The sequence below is a fragment of the Nerophis ophidion genome, linkage group LG14 (assembly GCF_033978795.1).
Source record: "Nerophis ophidion isolate RoL-2023_Sa linkage group LG14, RoL_Noph_v1.0, whole genome shotgun sequence".
NCBI lineage: Eukaryota > Metazoa > Chordata > Actinopteri > Syngnathiformes > Syngnathidae > Nerophis > Nerophis ophidion.
In genome coordinates this window covers 37,661,967-37,685,808 of record NC_084624.1, presented here as the reverse complement: position 1 = coordinate 37,685,808, position 23,842 = coordinate 37,661,967, and the positions used below count along the sequence as shown (strand labels likewise).

Sequence of the window (23,842 nt, the reverse complement as noted above, 5' to 3'; positions counted from 1 at the left end):
TCTTGAACTTTCTTCTTTTCTGTCAGCTTTAGCGAGTCATGCCTCAGAGATTTTAACACACAACCAGAAGTTCATTGCAAACAATCACTTTTATTGATTTCTTTCGCAAGAACTTCAACTTTTATTGATTTGAAGTGATATTTTTAACCTGAAAGTGAATGTTTTAATTTACTCCACAGAAATATCTTTAATGTAAAAATTAAAATCATACCATCTGTATTCTTATTCTTTTTTCTTCTTCTCCTTCTCTAGTGTTTATCTCAAAGTGCACTTATTTATTTTCTACTGTTATGTAGAAATATTTGCTAATAAAATTTGCTAATAAAATTTTTATTTATGGATTTCATAGTGTTGCACATATTCATTCATTCACATGTTGTCGTTTTATGAATGCTAATTAAAAGGGACATGATGCTTCCATGTCGTAAGCTGTGACAGGTGTGGTGTGTAGGAGAGGAAGTGATGTCAGTAGAGCTTCATTGAGGCCTCAAAGAGACTGCTCAAGTCGTCTTCGCTGTGTTCTCGAGGAGAAAGTTTGGTCACTCGCTCCTAAAAGCACAAACATAACGACTTAACAAGTTGGATCTTCTCATGGATAGCATAGCAGCCTAAACAACCTGAGGAATAGTTCCTTGGACCAGCGCTGGGATGTCGTCTTTGCCGTAACCCACAGCGGCTAAGCCGTCCTCAACCTGCAGCTCAAACAGGAAGTGACGCAGTGTGTCAGCCAGCACAGCGCCGGCGTCTGCCCTTTTAACTTGACTGATGTCGGCGCCTGAACGCAACACAGCATTACATGAGTGTCTGCACTTTTAAAACAACACATGATTTCTTGAATGTCTGCAACTGGAATGTAACAAATTATTCCTGTACTCTGCACCTGAATACAAAAAATAAATGTCTACCAGAATGCAACACAACATTCCTAAAAAGTCTGCACCTGAACGCAGCATATCCTTTAAAGTGCACATAAAGGCAAAACATGGAAGTGTAACATTGAAGGGTGATTGATCAGTACCAAGAATCTGTGCAGCTTCCAGATGACGTTCAGGACACATTGGAGCTGTGAAAGTGAAGACAGCCGGCGCCGTCAGAACCACAGAGAGGCCATGAGGCTGCACGCACACAATGTTAACAATCTGCTTAGTGATCGAACCATTAATTTAATAACACAGAAGTCATGACAGTGCTTGACTGACCACCAGTGGGTGTTCAACACTGTATCCCTCGGCTTTGTGGGTCTTCACATTCCCAGCGATTGGATACGACATCCCATGACTGCGGAACAAACGACAGCTTTAATTTTAAACAGAAAAAACACAAAATAATTTCTTACCAAAGATGGACGCCTGCATTTCCGAATCCGATGCCAGCAAACACGCTTGCCAGGTGCATGCTGGAGCGAGCTTCCACGTCCTCAGGATCCCGTACGGCACTGCCGCCACACACAAAATTAAAGAGCACACACACAAAGGGGAACACTGCATGCAAAGGAGGATATATTTTTCACCGTTTCATGTACTTGGCGACCACGTTGAGGGCGTGGCGCGACCAAACATCGCTGATTGGGTTGCTTCCCTGGTAAGCGGGTCGGTTTATGGGGTTCTCGGGGCAGGGGGCACGTTGGTGATACGGCAGAGCAGTGTAGGACTCCAGCGCGTGGCTGCAACGAGCATGGGAATTATGTCAAAGCTGTGGTTGCCAAAATGAGGCCATCGTTCAAAAGCGACCACTGACCAGAGCACGTCAAAGCCGCTGTTGGCTGCGACCCTACTGGGCATGCTCAGTGTGTGTATGGGATCCACCACCCCCAAAGTGGGTCGAATGGCTCTGCTGGCGATACCTGACCACAATTAGCCAATCAGAGATGTGCTGGTCACAGATGGGTGGGGCTATGTGTCTTTACCAGTTTTAGCCCTCAGAGGCTCATAGTCAAAGATGGCCACGCCTGTGGTCTCGCTGCCGGTGCCGGCGGTTGTTGGAACTGAGGGGCAAAAGAGGTTACAGGTTGATGGCGTCTCACTGGTTGCCACAGCGACCTCCATGACGTTGCCGTTACCTGCAATGAGTGGCTTTAAAGGTCCCATAATTGGCTTCCCTTTGCCGATGGGCGCATTGACGAAGTCCAGGAAGTCTGCGTCAGGGTGACACGAGTACAGATTGGCTGCCTTGCACGTGTCAATCACAGAGCCGCCGCCTACTGCCACAAACACGTCGAATGAGCCGTTCTTGGCAAATGAGATGGCGTCTTTAAAACTGCAATACAAACGCACTTGAGCGATGGTCGCCAATCAGATAATCAGGACACAGCAGTGGGCGTGCCTTACCTACTGTCCGTGGGTTCCACCCGCACGCCGTCGTAGATTTTGTACTCAACGCCGTTCTTGGTGAGTGACTCGAGGACCGCCTGGACTGGCGGAAGGCATGAGAGGTTTTTGTCGGTCATCACGCACACGTTCCGGGCGCCGAGGTTTTGTAGGTCCTGCACAAGAACCGCGGTAATGAAGAGTGTGAAGCTGTTTCTAATACAGATGATGTGGTTACCATGCCGATTTCCCTGCTGACTCCTTCTCCATAACGGATGTTGGAACTCGCCATCTGACACAAACACATTTCATCACCATGACAAATACTTTCTCTTCCATCAAGCTCAAATGGTGTGCGCTACCTCGAAGGCATAGTCCGTTTTTCGGGTGCTGCATGTCACATCTGCAGAGGAACACCAAGGTGATTAATATGCTGATAATCAAGCAATAATTTTCAATGACTCATTGATTGAGCTGAGAATGCATGTTTACTTTGATGGAATGTGTTGGAGTGAGCTGGACACCTGCATCTGTACACACACACAAACACACACACCATATGTTGCTTGTTTTCTTTGAATTAATTGAAGACATAATATTTGACATTTTATTAAAATATTATAATTGGTAAATATATATAAAATAAGCTTTAAGGGGACAAAAAAGTGTGTTACATGTGTTTATTTGACACACCGCCTTAATATGAATTATATTTATATAGCGCTTTTCTCTAGCGACTCAAAGCGCTTTACATAGTGAAACCCAATATCTAAGTTACATTTTTAAAGCAGTGTGGGTGGCACTGGGAGCAGGTGGGTAAAGTGTCTTGCCCAAGGACACAACGGCAGTGACTAGGATGGCGGAAGCGGGAATCGAACCTGCAACCCTCAAGTTGCTGACACGGCCACTCTACCAACCGAGCTATACCGGCCACTCTACCAACCGAGCTATACCGCCGTCTCAAACGCCATGCACGCCCTGGGTTGGAAGTTGTAAATTTTATTTATGTTTTGTTTTTTACATTGGAGCAGGTAAAAATAAGACAGTATCTAATCAAAACAAAAGCACCTTGACTGGGACAATAATACAATTAACTGACATGTTAGATAACGTGTAAAAAATAGAAGAAAATGCTGACAGAAACAAAATCCAATCCATTTCATCTTGTTGATGGGTGGGACAAGTTTAGTATATTCAATCACATCTCTTGAACGGAGTACTTGGAAAGAGGCGTGGGGATTAATTACAAACGAGAGCCAATCAGATGCTTTTCCTTGTGAGATTAGGAAGTGAATACCAAAAATAAAATGTATGGATTTAACATGTTCCACATCGTAATAGCTGTACAACTGGAAAAAAGTGAAGAGGACACGCTTAATTGTTACTGTTATGCTGCCATCAGCAGGCAAGTCATCGATCGTGACATCTACACAAATGTCAGTTAAATCTATTATATGCTGCTTCTGGTGTTGTGCCAAAAACTGATTCCCTGCCAAAAACTGTCCACAACTGATGACTACATTTAAGACCATAAATCTATTAGAACTAATGTCAAGTATTTCTAGCTTTCTTATATAGCCATGCTCTTGCCCTTGAGTGTGATATATCACCTATAAGCCATCAGATACTAAAGCCAAAACAATGCCTACTACAAGCAAAATTGAGAAAAAAAACAAAGTCTATGGAGAGATTTTTTGCAAAGGGAAAGGGCCAGGGGCTCCCACTAATGGAATGTTATGGTGAATTTTTTCATGTATTCATTTTTCATGCCCTTATTTACTATATTTTTCCGCCACACGTGGAAGGCTGTTCCGTGAAAATAATGCCTACATTAAACCGGTTCATCCATCCATTTTCTACTGCCTATTCCCTTTGGGGTTGCGGGGGCCTATCTCAGCTACAATCGGGCGTAGGGCGGGGTACACCCTGGACAAGTCGCCATTTCATCCAAGGGCCAACACAGATAGACAGACAACATTCACACTCACATTCACACACTAGGGCCAATTTAGCGCCGCCCTAGAGGCTCCCTGGACCTCTTTCAGAAATGTGTGAAAATGGAAAAAGATCAAGAAAAATATATATTTTTTGTTTTAATATATTTTCTGTAGGGGAACAAACATGACACAAACTTTCCTAATTGTTAGAAATCCCACTGTTTATGTTATACAAGCCTCACTTATGTGAGTAAAGCACCGTTTTGTCCTACTAATTTCAGCGATCCCTGAACTCATCATAGTTTGTTTAAATGCACAAATCTCTCCGATGCTGCCACAGAAAAACATGTTTTATGCCACTCCTTCTTTGTCTCATTTTGTCCACCAAACGTTTTATGCTCTGCGTGAATGCACAAAGGTGAGCTTTGTTGATTTTATTGATTTAATGGAGTGCTTATCAGGCATACCGTATTTCCTTGAATTGCTGCAGGGCATATAGTATGCGCCTGCCTTGAATTACTGCCGGGTCAAACTCGCTTCCCAAAATAATTAGCGCATGCTTAGTATTACCGCCTGGTCAAACTCGTGACGTCACGAGTGACACTCCCCTGTCATCATTTTCAAAATGGAGGAGACTGATTTCAATACCGGTAATTTGATATCACCTAACGGGAAGAAGATTAAGAGCTATTCAGTAGGATTTAAGGTCCAAGATTACATCACACTCAATTTTTTACTGCATGCCTTTGGTAAGTGCCGAAGTGAGAAGAGGTTTTAAAATAATTAGCGCATGCTTACTTTTACCGCATGCCTTTGGTAAGCGCAGGAGTGAGAATAGGTTTTAAATTAATTAGCGCCCCGGCGACAATTCAAGGAAATACGGTATTTGGTCAATTCATGACTGCAAGCTAATCGATGCTAACATGCCATTCAGGCTAGCTGTATGTACATATTGCATCATTATGCCTCGTTTGTAGGTATATTTGAGCTCATTTAATTTCCTTTACTTATGTCCTCTGTGTATTTAATTTATATTTGCACATCTCATGACACATTATGTGTATGTAATATTGGCTGCATTTCTGATAGTTCGTGTGCCATGTTGTTCCAGACCACAGCAAATGTTACCCAGCTTGCAAATATTTGTAATAAATCCATTAGAAGAAGACAGCCTGCGGTTTCCTTAAACTTGGACACACACATCTACTGTACACTTTTGGCCATTCTGAGCCAGTAATTTCCAGAAGTTATTTCATCCTGCAAAAATGAGCAGAGTACAAATTAATATACAACATTTCTGTCAATGAAGATTTGCGTCGGCCTTTGATAGTATAGGCTTATATAACACTTGTATAAGCCTTTTAATTTTTTGCTGCTCCAGACATATCTTTGTTGTAATTTGGTCCAATATGGCTCTTTCAACATTTTGGGTTGCCGACCCCTGTCTTAAGGGTAATTTAGTCATTTATGTTTTGTCAAATGTTTTTCTCTCGAAACATTTCCGATCCTGACTCAAACTAATAAGAGTTCAAAGGTTACTACATTCTATAGGTTAGATAAATGCTTACATAAACCCTTACATAAAGCCAAAATGTTTAAAAATATTCAATAAACTACGCAGTTAACGTGACGCAGGAGTCACGTGACGTGTCAAAAGGTGTCTTTAGTAATAAGAAGTTACTTACGCCGCGTGCTTGAGCAGCGTCAGCAGGCCAACCACTCGGTCACGTGCAGCCATCTTCCACTCTTCTTCTACTTCCACTTCGTCTTCTTCTTTAGCAGTCCTGCTACTATCTTCGGTGGTTCTTCCAGCGTCTCTTCTGGCGCTTTAGGTTAGTACATTTTTTCCTAGAAAAATACTCTTATTGTCTTTCTTTCTGTATAAATCATTTTGTAATGCTAATCATATCCACCATTGTTTAGCTGGGCCAGTTTACAAGAAAGCCAAACATACGATGTCTGGGTGGTAACTATGACGCACGGTCCAACAGCGTATCCTTGTGGCCAGAGGTTATATTACATACAACAACACTAATCATATCATCAGATTTATGGGGCGCTCAATGTAAAAGTTCAGTCACACTTTTCTTGCAGATATATTTCTTGGATTTAACTGACTTTTCTCAGATTTTCATTACATTTAAGTTTACATCAAATATATATAAATGTTAAATCTAAACCTAAATATTAAATATAAAGTTAAATCTATACATGAACACTAAATGTTAAATCTAAACCTAAATGTTGATTACAAATCTAAATGTGAGAGCTAAATGTTAAAAGTGAGCGCAAAATGTTAAATCTAAACCTAAATGTTGAAAAATCTAAATCAAAATGTGAGCGCTAAATGTTAAATGTAAATGTTAAATCTAAACCTAAATGTGAAATGTAAATCTGAACCCCAAATGTCAAATCAAAATCTCAATGTTAAATCTAAATCTGACATCTAAATAAAAATCTAGATGTGAGCGCTAAATGTTAAATGTGAACGCTAGATGTTGAATCTAAACTTAATGTTGAATCTAAACCTAAATGTTAAATCAGAACCCAAATGTTAAATATAAATATTAAATCTATATGTGAGCATTAAATGTTAAATCGTAATATAAATGTTCAATTTAAACCTAAATCTGAAATTTAAATCAAAATCTAAATCTGAGCGCTAGATGTTGAATCTAAACCTAAATGTTGAATCTAAACCTAAATCTGAAATTTAAATCAAAATCTAAATGTAAGCGCTAAATATTAAATGTGAGCGCTAAATGTTGAATCTAAACCTAAATCTGAAATCTAAATCAAAATCTAGATGGGAGCGCTAAATGTTAAATGTGAATGCTAGATGTTGAATCTAAACTTAATGTTGAATTAAACCTAAATTTTGAATCTAAACCCAAATGTTAAATATGAACCTTAAATCTTCATGTGAGCACTGAATGTTTAATCGAAATTATAAATGTTAAATCTAAACCTAAATCTGAAAAATTTAAATCAAAATCTGTATGTGAGCGCTAAATGTTGAATCTAAACCTAAATGTTGAATATAAATCTTAAATCTACACGTGAGCACTAAATGTTAAATCCAAATCTAAATGTTGAATCTAAACCTAAATCTGAAATTTAAATCAAAATCTAAATGTAAGCGCTAAATTTTAAATGTGAATGCTAAATGTTGAATCTAAACCTAAATCTGAAATCTAAATCTAAATCTAGATGTGAGCACTAAATGTTAAATGTGAGCGCTAAATGTTAAATCTAAACTTAATGTTGAATCTAAACATAAATGATAAATCTCAACCCAAATGCTACTTTTAAATCTTAAATCTACATGTGAGCACTAAATGTTAAATCAAAATATAAATGTTGTATCTAAACTTAAATCTGAAATTCAAATCAAATCTATATGTGAGCGGTAAATGTTAAATGTGAGCGCTAAATGTTGAATCTAAACGTAAATTTTGAATATAAATCTTAAATCTACATGTGAGCGCGCCGCTAAATGTTAAATGTGAGCGCTAAATGTTAAATCTAAACCTAAAGGTAAATATAAATTTTGAATCTACATCTATACGTCCATACGTTTTCTACCGCTTGTCCCTTTCGGGGTCGCGGGGGGTGCTAGAGCCTATCTCAGCTGCATTCTTAATGAAGTTAAAATTGATGGCTGTGAACTCTGCAACGCAAACCACCAACAAAAAGGGAGGATGGATAGCCCTATATCCAAGCACACATTTAAACTAGTTGGTAATATGACAACTTTTGTTATGATATTATGGACATTGTCACAGAGGAAATAATTAATGGCTCAAGTAAAATTATTATTGGCGCTTGTGTATAAAAAACCAGGGTCTTGTTGCGAACATCTTATAGACACATTTTTTGACATAATATCATACCAAACAGAACAATGTTTTTATGTGGTGATTTATTAGACTTTGAACATCAGAGGAGTTTTTGAACAGTATGTACTGCACCAGATTGTTTCTTATGATAATAAAACTAACCAGAATTACGGCACATACTGTGCAACTATTATTGACAACATTTTACCAATATGAGTAATGATGAAAGAATAATAGTAGGTGGTATTTTGATGACTGATGTGAGTGAATATCTACCTGTATTTTCTGATTGAGAACCAATATATAACTGTAGTGACTACAAGACTCCATTTTTTTTTTTTTTTCTACCGCTTATTCCCTTTCGGGGTCGCGGGGGGCGCTGGCGCCTATCTCAGCTACAATCGGGCGGAAGGCGGGGTACACCCTGGACAAGTCGCCACCTCATCGCAGGGCCAACACGGATAGACAGACAACATTCACACTCACATTCACACACTAGGGCCAATTTAGTGTTGCTAATCAACCTATCCCCAGGTGCATGTCTTTGGAAGTGGGAGGAAGCCGGAGTACCCGGAGGGAACCCACGCATTCACGGGGAGAACATGCAAACTCCACACAGAAAGATCCCGAGCCTGGATTTGAACCCAGGATTGCAGGAACTTCGTATTGTGAGGCAAACGCACTAACCCCTCTGCCACCGTGAAGCCCTGACTACAAGACTCAAAAGAGATATTCATAAGAAATAGATCAGGAAAAGCATTTTGAAATGCTTTGAAAGAAGACTTAAAGAAACACATGCGATGAAGTGTAAAAAGATTATATGAATACTCATTTATTAATATATTAATTAGTCTGTATGATCTGAACTGTAAAATAATTACAATTGGAGGCGATGGGTAAATAAGTTATTTAACACACAATGGATGACAAATTGGATAAAAATCATTGTCCGAAAAAATATTTTATATAGAATGTTTTTTAAAATCAAGGACAAAATATTGAAAAGAGAGGTACAAAAAATAAAAACTAATTGATATGAATTATGTGAAGACATCAAAAGGAATACTATAGTCACTTGTTAGACAAAAATATAGATAACACAAAAGGCACATGGGAAATAATTAACATGGTGCTAAAATAGAAAAGAAAAATTTATAATTTCAAGCTATTTTAACAAAGATTATGAAGATGCATATAACAAAAATGATATATGAAATGATTTTAATAATTTTGTCGCAAACATCAGCCCTACTTTGGCTAAACAAGTGCCAAAAGTTAATGTTGATAATTGTATAAAGTATAACGTTGGTAGTATTTTTCTTGATGAAGTGGACAATATTGAAATATAAATAATTTTGCAGCAGTGTCCAAATAACACTTCAAGCGACTATGTAGACATGAACATGTTATTCATAAAGAGCATCATAGATTTGTAATTTGTCATTAATGAAAGATGTATTCCCAAATCATATGGAAACAACCAAAATAATTGCACTTTACAAAGGTGGAAACAAGCAGGTACTCGAATTACTGACGAATATCACTGCTTCCACAGTTCTCAGAGATCTTAGAGAAATTGTTGCTGTTTCAGTAAGTGCTAATGTATTTTTGCCTCATAACTGTGATAATCTTGCATGGTACTGATACATTAACGAATGGGACGATCCAGGACTAGCTGCAGTGTGCTCAAACAACCACCAGGCAACATATGTGAGCAGATAATATTGTATTAACCCTTTCCCTTTCGGACTTGTCAGGTCGGTAGTGCATTCTTCACACATTCTTTACTCACGCTTAAAGTGAAGGATGAGGCAAAATTACAATGGTATCTGCATACATAGTCACTCCACTACAACAGCAATAATTGATTTGGCAGAGGAAATTTCAACAGCAATAGATAGCTAGTACTTTTGTAGATCTTCAAAAAGCGTTTTATACGCTTGATCATAACGTATTATTGGAGAAATTGCAAAAATATTGGTTCTATGGTTTCAAAAATGGTTTAAGTGTGTTTTATATTCAGTCAAAATAACTTTATCCTGGAATTGAGAGTCAAGGAACAAAAGATATTACGTTTTTGGGTGTTATGACTGACGAAAATGGGTCATATAAGTAAAAATATTTTAATCTTTTTCTATTTTACACTAGATGAAGGAATTGCTAAATTAAAAAGCATTGTATAGTTTGTATATTTCAGTGATTGTTTCATATCTGACAGATTGGGTTGAAGTGTGGGGTAGAGCCTGTAAAACATCCTTCCATCCATTATTTACTGCTTGTCCCTCTTAGGGGTGCTGGAGCCTATCCCAGCTACATTCGGGTGGAAGGCAGGGTACAACCCTGACAAGTCGCCACCTCCCGCCTGTAAAACATATTTAAATCCAATCTTCCTTTTACAGGAAAGAGCTGTAAAAGTCAATAGTGGAAATGCATACAGGCAACTCTGCACAAACCCAATATTCAAAGAGTTTAACTTTTTGAAATTTGAATAGCTGGTAGAGTACAATATACTAAAATCATGTATAAAGCACATAGAAAAATTATAACAACCAAAACAAATTTGTAAAAAGAGAAAGTAAAATTAAAAAAATAATAATTTTAGAACAAAAACAATAGAAAGAAGCATGTCAATCAAAGGTATTAAAACAAACTGGATGTTGAAGCAAAACAATGTTAATTTCTTTCTGTAAATAAAAACATGCAAAAATCAAAATGATGCAAACATATAATGTTGAGTAGAATTGTGTTTTAATTTTGTTTGTTTGTTTTGTTGTATGTTGTGCAGTGGAAATGTGTCTTCTAAGTTAAACAACATATGTTGTATTTGTGTCAATAGGGAGCAGATGTTATAGGTTTATACATCTTTCCACTCCTTTTCATTCATTCGTTTTTTTTTGTTTGTTTTTTTAAATGAATGAAATGAAAATGAAAATTGAAATGTATGTATCTGTATAGAAATAAAATATGTTTCATTTTTAATACAATCAAGAAATTAAAGGCACAATCACAACATTTCGACGAACAGCCGCTCTGATCTGAAATAGAGTGTTTTGTTATTGGACTTTTGTGCTCATGACAGATTATCCATGACAAACACCATGTTCAGACTTAAGGATATCCATATGTGCACTTGGCACCAAGACACCTTAGGCTGCAGTTGGGTGGTTGTGGTTTCACCATTGGATTTAAGGGTCTCATGTATTTATTTATATATATATATTTTAATTTTATTCCTGTCCAGCGCCTCAGGATTGGCAGATGTGGGTGGTGGTTTCTCTATTTAAAAAGAGGCTGTGTTCCAATTATCATGGGATCACACTCCTTAGCCTTCCCAGTAAAGTCTATTCAGGTGTAATTGAGAGGAGGCTATGTCGGATAGTTGAACCTCAGGTTCAGGAGGAGCAGTGTGGTTTTTGTCCAGGTCGTGGAACTCTGGACTAACTGTATACTCTCGGCAGGATCCTTGAGCGGGCATGGAAGTTTGCCCAACCAGTCTACATGTGTTTTGTGGACTTGGAGAAGGCATTTGACCGTGTCTCTCGGGAAGTCCTGTGGAGAGAGCTCAGAGAGTATGGGGTATCAGACCGCCTGATTGTGGCAGTCCTCTCCCAGTATGGTAAGTGTCATTGCTGGCAGTAGGTCGGACCCATTTCCGGTGAGGGTTGGATTCTGCCAGAGGTGCACTTTTCCCCCTCTGTTTACAACTTTTATTGACAGAATTACTAATCGCAATCGGGGTGTTGAGGAGATTAGGTTTGGTGGCTGCAGGATTATGTCTCTGCTTTTTCCAGATGATGTGGTTCTGCTGGCTTCATCTGACCAGGATCTTCAGCTCTCACTGGATCTGTTCGCAGCTGGGTGTGAAGGAACTGGGATGAGAATCAGAACTTCTACGTCCAAGTCTATGGTTCTCACCCGGAAAAGAGTGTAGTACCATCTCCGGGTGGAGGAGGCGATCCTGCCCCAAGTAGGAGTTCAAGTACCTCGGAGTCTTGTTCTTGAAGGAAGAGTAGATCGTGAGATCGACAGGTGGATTGGTGCAGCGTCTACAGCGATGCAGACCCTGTATCGGTCCGTCGTGGGGAAGAAGGAGCTAAGGTTAAAGGCAAAGCTCTCAATTTACCGGTCGATCTACGTCCCTACCCTCCCCTTTGGTCATAAGTTTTGGTTTATGACGGAAAGGACAAGATTACGGGTACAAGCGGCCAAAATTAGTTTCCTTCGTCAGGGGGCGGGGCTCTCCCTTAGAGATAGGGTGAGAACTTGCCTAAACACCTGCCAAGGTGTTTAGGGCGCATCCCACTGTTAGGAGACCACAGGGAAGACCCAGGACACGATGAAGAGACTACGAAGTAGCTGGGGAGAGGGAAGTCTGGGCTTCCCTGCTTAGGCTGCTGTCCCCGCGACCCGCGGAAGAAGATGGATGGATGGATGGAAGTATCTGTATTAGTATCAGTATAAGTATTTACTTGTTATCGGATTTACTGTATGCTAAATTTGGTACACAATCACACTGCAGCCGCTGGCATCACTTTTCAAAATAAAACCTTGGAATTACATCTTGTCTCGCCCGCAAGTCCACTTCCATTCACATTGAGTGAAATATTAATACAGTCTGTTTTTACGTCCAATCGTCTGATTCCAACCTGGTGTCTGTTGTTGCAATACGCTAAAACAAGAGAACACACAAATGTGTATTGTTTTGACATAAAATTAGAAAAATTTCATGAACATAAGTAAGAAAATAAACGACGAGTAGGATGAGGAGTAGGAAGAGGAGGAGTAAGATGAGGAAGAGGAGAATGAAGAGCATGAAAAGTAGGATGATGAGGGAAAAGTAAATGGGAGTAAGAAGATGAGAAAGAGTAAGATGAAGAGTAGCAGGAAGTCACTTGTGGTTGAGCCAGCTGAAGGAGAAGACATGTTTGTTTGCGTCGTCTGTGTCATCTACGGTGTTCTGAAGATCACCTGAAGCCTGCGCAGGAAGATAAGGAAGATGAGGGAGATGAGGGCAGATGAAGGATGTGATGTCATACCTGTGTGAAGGTGGGAGCAATAGGTGTGGCGGAAGAGGGCGGAGCCTGGCTGTCCGTAGGAGGAACTTTGGCCTGTAAGGTTGGAGGTTGCGGGGCCATTAAGGGTCCAACAATGTGTGACTGTGAAGGAGCGGATTGATGATTGGCTGCAAGTCCTGACACTCCGCCCAATTTTGACCTTCTGACTTCCACGGCTTTATTCTCTTTATTGCCATCCTCCTCCTCGCCTGCTACGAGACACGTGCATTTAAAAAAGAGAAGCTCATGCTAAGGAAACATGTTTCTTACGCTTCAGGAAGCCCAAGCTCATCAGCGCCCTCCTCTGACGCTCAAAGTTAGCGGTCAAGTGCTCCATCTTCTCGTATCCAGGCTGCACTTTGTCCAGGTGAGAAATGTCACAGCCTGCCGTGATCCTGTAGGTCCAACCAGACCACTCAGGAATCTATTTCACCGAGCCTGCTACAGTACACGTACTCACTTGTGCAGCAGCGGCTTGGCAGCCTGCAGGAATAAACACACTGATTTAAAATAATTGAAACATTTTTATTATATATCTATTATTGATTCATTATTGATTATCATTGACCTATTATTGATTATTGACTTTCCATTGAGTTATTATGCTTATTATTGATGTAATAATTAAGTATTATTCATTCATTATCTAAACATTATCAACTTATTTTAGGCTTAACATTATTAACATTTTATTAACTTAACATTACTACCATTATGGTAATAACATTGACTTAATATTGAATTGACATCACTTAACATTATTGACTTAAAATGACTACCGACCATTGACCTGTCCTAACATCATAGACTTAACATTACTGACTTCATATATTCAATCAACATTATAATCCTAACATTATGGATTTAACATCACTGACTTGATATTTTGGACTTATTATAGAGTTAATTTGACTGACTTAATAATTTCGGATCGACATTAATGACTTATCATTATGGACCTTCCATTTTCACTTATCATTTAATTAATATTGACTTAACATTATTAACCTAATATTGACTAATCATTGACTTAATACTACTGACTTAATATTATTGGATCAACATTAACTTAATATTATTAAATCAACTTTATCGACTGAAGATTATGGACTTTTAACCTTATTGAATTATTATTGACTTTATGATATTGACTTAATATTATCAACCTAAAATTGACTAAATGTCCAACGAACATTATTGACGTTATATTCGCTGATCATGGACCAAATATTAACTTATTATTGACCTATTATTGACTTAACTTTCAGGCTTGTCCCTGACAGTTTGGCTATGTTTTAGTTTTTTCCTTTGCATTTGTCTTTGTTTCCTGCTTTCAGTTTGCTTTCATACTACAAGTAACGACTTCTGTTTACCTGCAAAATGCCTGCCTACTTCTCTGCATCTTGGGGTTCGTCACAATCTAACTCTGACAGAATAATCCAGCCTAATTCGAACCCCGCAGAGTGACATTAACATTATCAACCTAATATTGACATATTATTGACTTAAAGTCATTGACTTGATATTGACTTATTGTGCACCAGACATTATTAACCCAATATTATATACTTAAACATCACTTACTGTACAATGCCTGCTCTCATTGGAATGCCGAATACTGATATGTTTATATTTTCCCATTTAGATGAAAAATTAATCATGATCCCCACACAGGTTGAAAAAAAAAAGGTGGGGGCAAAGAGACGCCTTTTTGTGTCTTTTCCGTCCATCTCCAGGTATAAATGGGATGTCAAAGATGACCAACTTTTCAATTTCTGGGTTAGGGTTAGAGTTACAAGTGAGATTCATGATTTATAATCTAACATTAACTTTTACCAACTCAGAGACATTGCAGCAGGTCACCGGCTCAGTATGTCAAATGCTGCAGTAGATATAGTTACCGCTCAGTGATCATGGTGCCGCTAAAAGTAGTTCCGCGGCGTTAGCACTTATAATACCAATATTACTAATACTTGGTTAATATTCAGGTCAGGACATGTATTGGCATGCACAACATTGATTTTGGCACCATCTTAAAAGTAGGCTAGCCTTTCCTATGTTATTTGTGCAAATTTTTTGTGTTCAACCCTAAAAATAATGGGATTTGATACAAGGCTCCATCTTAGAAGTGTGCTAACTTTTTCTGTGTTAACATGTACATGTAAACGTTTTATATTAACATTTCTGTAAATTTTATTTGTATAAATCTAAAATCTAGCGATTGAGAGACACTTCTGGATTCCACTTTGTGGGATTGTGCTCTTTTATACTCTCATTTGGAGGACCCATGTTCGAGCCATGAGCAGAACAGAAGCAGGGGTTGGACTAGGCGAGTTACATTATCAACACGCATTACACTTGATTCAAGTGTGCAAGCCAAAAAAATCAATGACGACGATGACAAAGGCTGTCAACGTTCAAGCTGACCTGCAGAAAGACAGCCATCTCAGACTCGTCCATGGTCTGGATGCCGTTCTCCACAAGCTTGATGGTATTTTCCAGGTGTTCGTTGTACTTTCTCTTCAGGCCCCTGATGTAGTCCATCTTCTCCTCCTGCTCGGTGTTAATTCGTACGCTCATTTGACTTTTTCGTTCCTCCAGGACGGCGAAGAGGTGGTCGAATGACTCGCAAACCTCCGATTTTTGTCTGCGACCGTTGTCCTGGAACAAAAACTTCCTGTTTATTGGACAGACATGTGAGACTCCTTGCGTGCCGTCTCTTCACTAATGACAACGAAGATAGTTTCCGTTTAGAGATCCAAACACAACTTATGACCTTTGCCATCACTGCTTGGTGTGGTCAGTGAACACAGTGAAAAAGTTCATGAGGAAGATGAACTCACGTCCACAACTATGCACGTCTCCTCCACCTGAGCGATGACGGCTTGAATCCTCTCGTTGGCGCCCACCAGCATTGCGATGCACTCGCTCAGCTCGGCCTATCACAAGACATGAGGTCACCGCCGCCACGTCACAGTTCACGTGATACTTGCTGGCAACACGGCCGACCTTCTTCTTGGCGAAGACATCTTCGAGAGGCGCCACGTCGCAATCTTTGTGAGCTCCGAACACCTTGCACAAGGAACACGTGGGGGTGGCGCAGCTCACGCAGTAGATGTTGATCTTCTCATTCTCATGCTGATCGCAAGTGGGATGCTCCACTCTTTCTATTGCCGGTAGTGTCACTTTGCTGACACGCACGGCATGAAAACATGAGCATGATGATGAATGAGAAACTTTACATTGACTCCGACTTTTCCAAAAGGTTAAAACTACTTTGCAAGCTAACATATGAAGAAGTAACACTGATGATTACAAGTGTAGTTGGAAGTACCGTTCTTCATGATTAGGCTAGGCCAGGCTAGTGTGAAAGTCGACATCCAGTTTTACAGTCAACAGTCCCTTATTCTGGACTAACTTTATGGACATAAAGTGCTACACACACATACACTATATTGCCAAAAGTATTTGACCACCTTCCTTGACTCACTTATGAACTTGAAGTGCCATCCTATTCCTAACCAATAGGGTTCAATATGATGTTGGTCCACCTTTTACAGCTATTACAGCTTCTACTCTTTTGGGAAAGCTGTTCACAATGCTGCAGAGTGTGTTTATAAGATTTGACCAATCTTCCAAAAGCTCATTGGTGAGGTCACACACTGATGTTGGTCGGGAAGGCCTGGCTCTCAGTCTCCATTCTATTTCATCTCAAAGGTGTTATATCGGGTTCAGGTCAGGACTCTGTGCAGGCCAGTCAAGTTCATCCACACCAGACTCTGTCATCAATGTGGCCAGGCCAAGTGATTATGACACCTGATTCTGATCATTTGGATGGGTGGCCAAATACTTTTGGCAATATAGTGTACATGTTAACATGTGCCATGTCACTTGAAAGCAAGTTGAGAGATGTCAGTATCATGTTGAGCAAACTCGATCTAAGGCCAGAGGCACACGGAAGTCATTAGTAACCAAATAATAGTAAGGAGTCAACTTCTGGACCAAGGAATGGGCGCAACTAAGATGACATCATATTGGACTATAACCTGTAGTGATGCTCGCTGCTGATGTGTGTGCATGTGTGTGTGTACCTGCTGGTTCCTTGTTTATACATGTCAATGATGTTCTCCACCAGAAGGTTCCTTTGCAGTCCATACACTCCGTGGCGATCCAGAACAACCTCATGGCGGCAGGACGGGCAGCGAAAGCGACCTCCTGAAGATAAGGTGGAGCTACCTCTGGTTGACAGGTAGGGGTTGGATGCCTGCACATAGGTGTGACCTCATCTTCATGTTTATCACATTTAACGCTTATTAAGCACATTTTCTTCATGAGGTAGGGGGTCACAGCTTATACGGACTGATTGAAGGTGGGAGGCACGGACAACCTGGACTGATCCCCAGTCATTCACAGGGCTATGTGCTATGAAGTGCTACACTAGTAGTACAACTACAGGTGTAAATACAAACATATGCGACAACTGTTCACTTTGTTTACTTATATTTATTATTTAGTTTAGGAAAGGACGATCAAGTAGATGAAAACACACAGTACATGGCCTTAACTGAGGGACACACTGACCTGGAAGATGTCGTTGGCACACTTGCGACAGAGGTTGTGTTGACATGGTAAGATGACCACCGGTTTGGAGAACATCTCCAGACAAATGGGACAGATGAGCTGCTTTTCCAGACTCTCCATGATGGACGCAGTAGACACGGCGTCCCAGAGGGCAAAAAGTGAAGGAGGCGAGCTAGAAAAGTCGTGTCACACTTGAGTCTTTTTTTAGAAACACACGTCAGCTGTTACTATGCCGACATGCCCATATATGTCAAAGGTCAACAGGGAACATGACAGTGCAGTGTGTGTGTGTGTGTGTGTGTGTGTGTGTGTGTGTGTGTGTGTGTGTGTGTGTGTGTGTGTAAGTGGGCTGGTGAGGCCCTGCACTCAATGTGAGTGGAAGGGAGCGCCCCCTACTGTTGACTCCCTCAAGTGTAGTTAGTTTATTAAACATCAACAACATGTTATCACATGGAAGGCATTTTATTTCATGTGACAAGAAGAAGCTGAGTTAGCCAGAAATGGTAACAAGCAGGTTGACATCCTCATGTGTAGGTGTCGCCATATCTGTGGCGTCCATCGGAGATCAGCTGAGTTTTCTCACTGGCGTTTGTCGGCTGATGAACGACGGCTGCGTCAACATCTGTCAATACACATACGGTCACATCTAAAAAAACGACTTCCTGTTTGCATGTAAACATTCAAACACTGAGTGGCACCTCCAGAGGTTTTCCAACAATACTGCGCCCACATTCAATGCATCACCGGTGAATTCACTTCCTCTTAGCCGGCTGTCAAAATAGAGTTGTGATCAAAATTATTCAACTCCCACAGAATTTTGGTGTTTTAGCAAGTTGGACATTTATTCCGTATTTTGTTTATAGTCAAATCAAATAAAGATTTGTCAAATAGACAAATGCAACTTAAATTGTAACACTGTATTTTACAAAATACTAAAAAAGGACATTTTTCTTAATATCTCATTGACAAAATTATTCAACCCCCTAATTACATGCATCTTTAGTACTTAGTAGAACACCCTTTGACAGTAATTACATCCTTCAAACGCGATACATAACCAGACACAAGCTTCTTGCAACGATCTACAGGTATTTTAGCCCCTTCCTCTTGGGCAAAGGCCTCCAGTTCATTCATATTCTTGGGCTTGCGTGCTGCAACTGCCTTCTTCAAGTTCCACCACAGGTTTTCTATAGGATTTAGGTCTGGCGACTGTGAAGGCCACTCCAGATTCTTCCAGCCCTTCTTCTGCAACCACTCTGATGTTGATTTGGAGGTATGCTTGGGATCGTTGTCCTGTTGGAAGGTCAAACGTCTCCTCCGCCTCAGCTTCGTCACTGACTTCATGACATTTGCAGCTAATATATCCTGGTAGGAAATAGAATTCATAATGCCTTGAACGGGCCGGAGATTCCCAGTACCTGAGGCAGAGAAACAGCCCCAGAGCATGATTGAACCCCCACCATGCTTAACAGTAGGAAAGGTGTTCTTTTCTTTGTAAGCTTCATTTTTTCTCCTCCAGACATAACGTTGATTCATAGGCCCAAAGAGTTCCAGTTTTGTCTCATCACTCCATAGAACAGTTTCCCAAAACCTTTGGGGTTTGTCCAGATGATTTTTGGCATACTGGAGTCTATTTTTCTTGTGCCTGGTAGTCAGAAGTGGGGTGCGCCTGGGAGTTCTGGCATGGAGGCCTTCATCTCGTAGTGCGCGCCTTATTGTCTGGGACGAAACCTGCGTTTCCCCTCTACAATGTCCTGTTGTAGTTCCTCAGCTATTACCCAGGGTTTTTCACCACTGTACGCTTCAAATACCGGACAGCAGTTGCACACAGCATCCTCTTTCTACCACACCCAGGTAGTGTTTCCACTGTGCCTTTAGCTTTAAACTTGCAAATTATGGTCCCAACTGTGTCTCTTGGAATGTGTAATGTCTTTGCTATTTTCTTACATCCATATCCTTTCTTATGACGAGAAATTACCTCCTATGTTGACTTCTTTGACCACTCCCTGGACTTCACCATGTTGCAAATACACCATTGACCATCTACAAGAAGCTGAGCGTCACAGTCTTTTTCAATCAGTTTAATTGTTGCTCGTTATGGTTCTAATCACATCTACAGATGTTTTCAACACCTGATTCAAATTCTGTTCTTAAGAGTTATGATCTTCAAGGGGTTGAATAATGTTGTCAATTAGAAAATATAATGTTGTAAATCAAGTTGCATTTGTCTATTTAATGCATCTTTATTTGATATGACTATAAACAAAATACGGAATAAATGTCCAACTTGCTAACACACCAAAATTGTATGGGGGTTGAATAATTTTGATCACAACTGTAAAAGCAACAGACATTCATCATATACCGTTACTGGGCTGGTCACCGATCTCTTCCTCTAGGTCATCAGGGGAGGCATAGTGCGGCTCCGCCCCTTCATCATGGGGTGTGGCTTTGAGTTGTCCACAGCAGCAGTTACAGCAACAGCAGAGGCAGCAGCAGCAGTAAAATCCTGTCAGGACGCCGCAAACTGCAAAAAGCCCCTGAGGCGGAAACACAGTCAGCGTCACTTGTCTACGTCTCAACCACCTGTGTGCATGGAGACCAAGCCCCGCCCACCTTGGCCCACCAGGTGGACAGCATGAAGTAGGTATTGACGTTATCTTCTCCAAACTGCTGAGCCACATAGAGCCCCAGAGAGCCGTAAGAGTCATAGATGTTCCTCTTGGTGGGGTCGGACAGGACGGCGTGGGCGTTGTTCACCTCCTTGAACTTCTCAGCCGCCTCTGGGTGGTCCGGGTTCTTGTCCGGATGGTAACGCAATGCCAGCTTCCTGTCAACACACAACACACCTGCCTCACTGCACCGCTAAGAATGAAGGCACGGGGCTGTTACCTGTATGACTTCTTGACATCTTCATGGCTGCATCCCTGCTCCAGACCCAGAAGCAGGTACAGGGACTCCCCCGAGGCGGACATAGCTCGCTGCTTTCCCTCAGACATCTTGTAATCATCACCTGGACAATCAACATATAAAAAGGACACAGAAGAGGGCACAAGAGGACAGAACACAAGAGGTTTACCTGTGTGCTACAGCCTTGCCTATACCTGTGCAAGTTCTGCCGGTGGAGCGTGTGTCCTGGTCCAGGATCTGGTGCTGTGTGAGTCCATGAAACATTCAGCTGCTCAGCTCAGGTGACCAGGAGGAAGACTCATGTTTCCCATTCCCACTGACACTTTGCCAAGGGGAGGAGGGGCTCACCTTGCCGACAAAGGTGAGCAGTGAAGAGTGGACTGAGAAGGCTCCTTTAACTGCGTCCACTCTTCCGTAGCACCAGGAAGGGAGGAGTGGACAAAGACGCGGGAAATACAAACAAAAAGGAAGGAGTTGCTGACAGGCAGTTGCAGCCAGCTGTAACCGTGAATGGAGCATGGGCTCTAGCTCAAATGGTAGAAGAGGGGAATTGGAGTATGGCCATACCAAAATGGCAAGGAAAAAATATTTGTCAGAGGAAAGCATTGAGAGGGTTAGTAGCCACTTCAAAAAGAGGATTAACGCTAAACCAAACAGCCAAGAAAAAGAACAATACAAAGCAGTGCAGAAGGTCATTTTCATTCAGTACCTCTGACAAAACAATTAAAAAAGAATAGGGAAAGTCAAATACGCTAAATTGCTAAACAACAGAAAAATACTGATATTTGCATCTAATAGGAAACAGCAAGAAAACACACTGAAAGTACATAAGCTATCTAGATGGGGGGACAGATTAAAGCACACATACCAGGATCATCAGCAGCACTAAGAGGAAGAGTTTCAAATGTATTGGAAATGTCAATGGATGAGGGAAAAAAAAGAGTGCGGGGGGGGGGGTTGGAAAATAGATTATGCTTTGTGAACTGAGGGAAATGAATCAGAATCAGGTGTCTTAATCACTTGGCCCGACCACAGGTGTAAAAAAGCAGACACTTAGGCATGGAGACTGTTTCTACAAACATTTGTGAAAGAATGGGCCGTTCTCAGGAGCTCAGTGATTTCCAGCATGGAACTGTCATAGGATGCCACTTGTGCAACAAATCCAGTCGTGAAATTTATTCGCTCCTAAATATTCCAAAGTCAACTGTGGGCTTTATTATAAGAAAATGGAAGAGTTTGGGAACAACAGCAACTCAGCACCAAGTGGCAGGCAACGTAAACTGACGGAGAGGCGCATGGTGCAAAGACTTATTGCACAGTCAGCTGCTACAGAGATCCAAACTTCATGTGACCTTCCAATTAGCCCACGTACAATACGCAGAGAGCTTCATGGAATGGGTTTCAATGGCCAAGCAGCTACATCGAAGCCATACATCACCAAGTCCAATGCAAAGCGTCGGATGAAGTGGTGTAAAGCACATCGCCACTGGACTCTAGAGCAGTGGAGACGTGTTCTCTAGAGTGATGAATCACGCTTTTCCATCAGCCAATCTGATGGAAGGGTCTGGGTTTGGAGGTTGCCAGGAGAACGGTACATTTCGGACTGCATTGTGCCGACTGTGAAATTTGGTGGAGGAAGAATTATGGTGTGAGGTAGTTTTTCAGGAGTTGGGCTTGGCCCTTTTGTTCCAGTGAAAATAACTTTGAATGCTCCAGAATACCAAAACATTTTGGACAATTCCATGCTCCCAACCTTTTGGGAATAGATTGGAGCAGGCACCTTCCTCTTCCAAGATGACTGTGCACCAGTGCACAAAGCAAGGTCCATAAAGACATGAATGACAGTCTGGTGTGGATGAACTAGACTGGCCTGCACAGAGTCCTGACCTGAACCCGATAGAACACCTTTGGGACAGTGGTGTGCCAAAGCCAGGCCTTCTCTGCAGGCCTAACATAACCATAAATCATGATCATAATCGAAGATAAAATTATAAATTGTAAAGTAAATCTGAACAGCCGATATGGGCATCTAAATCAACTATATGATTTGCCTGAGAAGCTGGATAGGACAAATAAAATGTATTCATTTATTTTCCCTAAATATCTAAAGTTATTCATATTCTCTTCATGTCATATTATGCTTGTTCCAGTGCTGTTGTTTTTAGTTTTAGTTTGTATCAAATCTGAATTCAGGTAGCTTATGTTGCCATGCTGTACGAAATCTGCCAGACGCCTTCAGAATCAACAATGCGGGCTTCCGTGCGCTGTAAGTGAACGGGGACATACAGGTGATAGACAGTTGCGATAGTCAATCAGATCACGAGTTGTTGTCAGTAAGGCCTTCTAGATCAGTGGTTCTCAAATGGGGGTACGCGTACCCCTGGGGGTACTTGAAGGTATGCCAAGGGGTACGTAAGAATTTTTTTTTAATATTCTAAAAATAGCAACAATTCAAAAATCCTTTATAAATATATTTATTGAATTATACTTCAACAAAATATTAATGTAAGTTCATAAACTGTGAAAAGAAATGCAACAATGCAATATTCAGTTTTGACAGCTAGATTTTTTGTGGAAATGTTTCATAAATATAGAATTAAGTTCATGAATCCAGATGGATCTCGATTACAATCCCCAAAGAGGGCACTTTAAGTTGATGATTACTTCTATGTATACAAATCTTTATTTATAATTTAATCACTTGTTTACTTTTCAACAAGTTTTTAGTTACTTTTATATATATATTTTTTCCAAATAGTTCAAGAAAGACCACTACAAATGAGCAATATTTTGCACTGTTGTACAATTTAATAAATCAGAAACTGATGACATAGTGCTCTATTTTACTTATTCATTTCTGTTTTTCAACCTGATTGAAATTGATTGATTGATTGAAACTTTTATTAGTAGATTGCACAGCTCAGTACATATTCCGTACAATTGACCACTAAATAGTAACACCCGAATGAATACGTTTTTCAACTTGTTTAAGTCGGGGGTCCACGTGAATCAATGCATGGTAAAAATGCTTTGCTCTGATTAGGGCCACTGGTATAGAACAGTGGTTTTCACATGGGGGTACGTGCACCCCTGGGGGTAATTGAAGGTAAGCCAAGGGGTAAATGATATATTTTTTAAATATTCTAAAAATAGCAACAATTCAAAAATAATTTTTAAATATATTTATGGAATCATACTTCAAGAAAATATGAATG

General features: G+C 40.5%; 3 protein-coding genes across 6 annotated transcripts; all 3 read right to left on the bottom strand.

Annotated features, from left to right (window-relative positions):
* Positions 1-70: 70 nt before the first annotated feature.
* adhfe1 (alcohol dehydrogenase iron containing 1) lies at positions 71-6,210 on the bottom strand. The gene is made up of 14 exons (XM_061920622.1): positions 5,929-6,210; positions 2,799-2,836; positions 2,669-2,709; positions 2,545-2,598; positions 2,328-2,482; positions 2,060-2,256; positions 1,907-1,984; positions 1,738-1,843; positions 1,511-1,663; positions 1,337-1,435; positions 1,200-1,278; positions 1,019-1,115; positions 618-775; positions 71-549 (listed from the first exon to the last, which is right to left on the bottom strand). The coding sequence occupies exons 1-14, from the start codon at positions 5,979-5,981 to the stop codon at positions 466-468; spliced, it is 1,392 nt and encodes a 463-aa protein (XP_061776606.1). The 5' UTR covers positions 5,982-6,210; the 3' UTR covers positions 71-465.
* Positions 6,211-8,148: 1,938 nt separating this feature from the next.
* LOC133568600 (tripartite motif-containing protein 54-like) lies at positions 8,149-17,900 on the bottom strand. Of its 3 annotated transcripts, XR_009809638.1 has the most exons (10): positions 17,718-17,900; positions 17,228-17,400; positions 16,146-16,326; positions 15,980-16,075; positions 15,564-15,797; positions 13,597-13,619; positions 13,407-13,531; positions 13,119-13,348; positions 11,998-13,057; positions 8,149-11,936 (listed from the first exon to the last, which is right to left on the bottom strand). XR_009809638.1 is itself a non-coding variant. In XM_061920623.1 (9 exons), exons 1-9 carry the CDS (start codon positions 17,835-17,837, stop codon positions 12,971-12,973), a joined length of 1,269 nt encoding a protein of 422 aa, XP_061776607.1. In that variant the 5' UTR covers positions 17,838-17,900; the 3' UTR covers positions 8,149-12,970. The 3 variants fall into 3 exon arrangements, 2 of the variants coding, with proteins under 2 accessions (XP_061776607.1, XP_061776608.1); XM_061920623.1 differs by having other exon boundaries at positions 8,149-13,057; XM_061920624.1 differs by having other exon boundaries at positions 8,149-13,057; positions 13,119-13,345; positions 17,718-17,897.
* Positions 17,901-18,179: 279 nt separating this feature from the next.
* Positions 18,180-21,530, bottom strand: LOC133568958 (dnaJ homolog subfamily C member 5-like). 2 transcript variants are annotated; one of them, XM_061921130.1, is made up of 5 exons: positions 20,797-21,530; positions 20,610-20,730; positions 20,334-20,547; positions 20,083-20,257; positions 18,180-18,339 (listed from the first exon to the last, which is right to left on the bottom strand). In XM_061921130.1, exons 2-5 carry the CDS (start codon positions 20,714-20,716, stop codon positions 18,242-18,244), a joined length of 594 nt encoding a protein of 197 aa, XP_061777114.1. In that variant the 5' UTR covers positions 20,717-20,730; positions 20,797-21,530; the 3' UTR covers positions 18,180-18,241. The 2 variants fall into 2 exon arrangements, with proteins under 2 accessions (XP_061777114.1, XP_061777115.1); XM_061921131.1 differs by lacking the exon at positions 20,797-21,530 and having other exon boundaries at positions 20,610-20,751.
* Between the last annotated feature and the right edge of the window lie 2,312 nt (positions 21,531-23,842).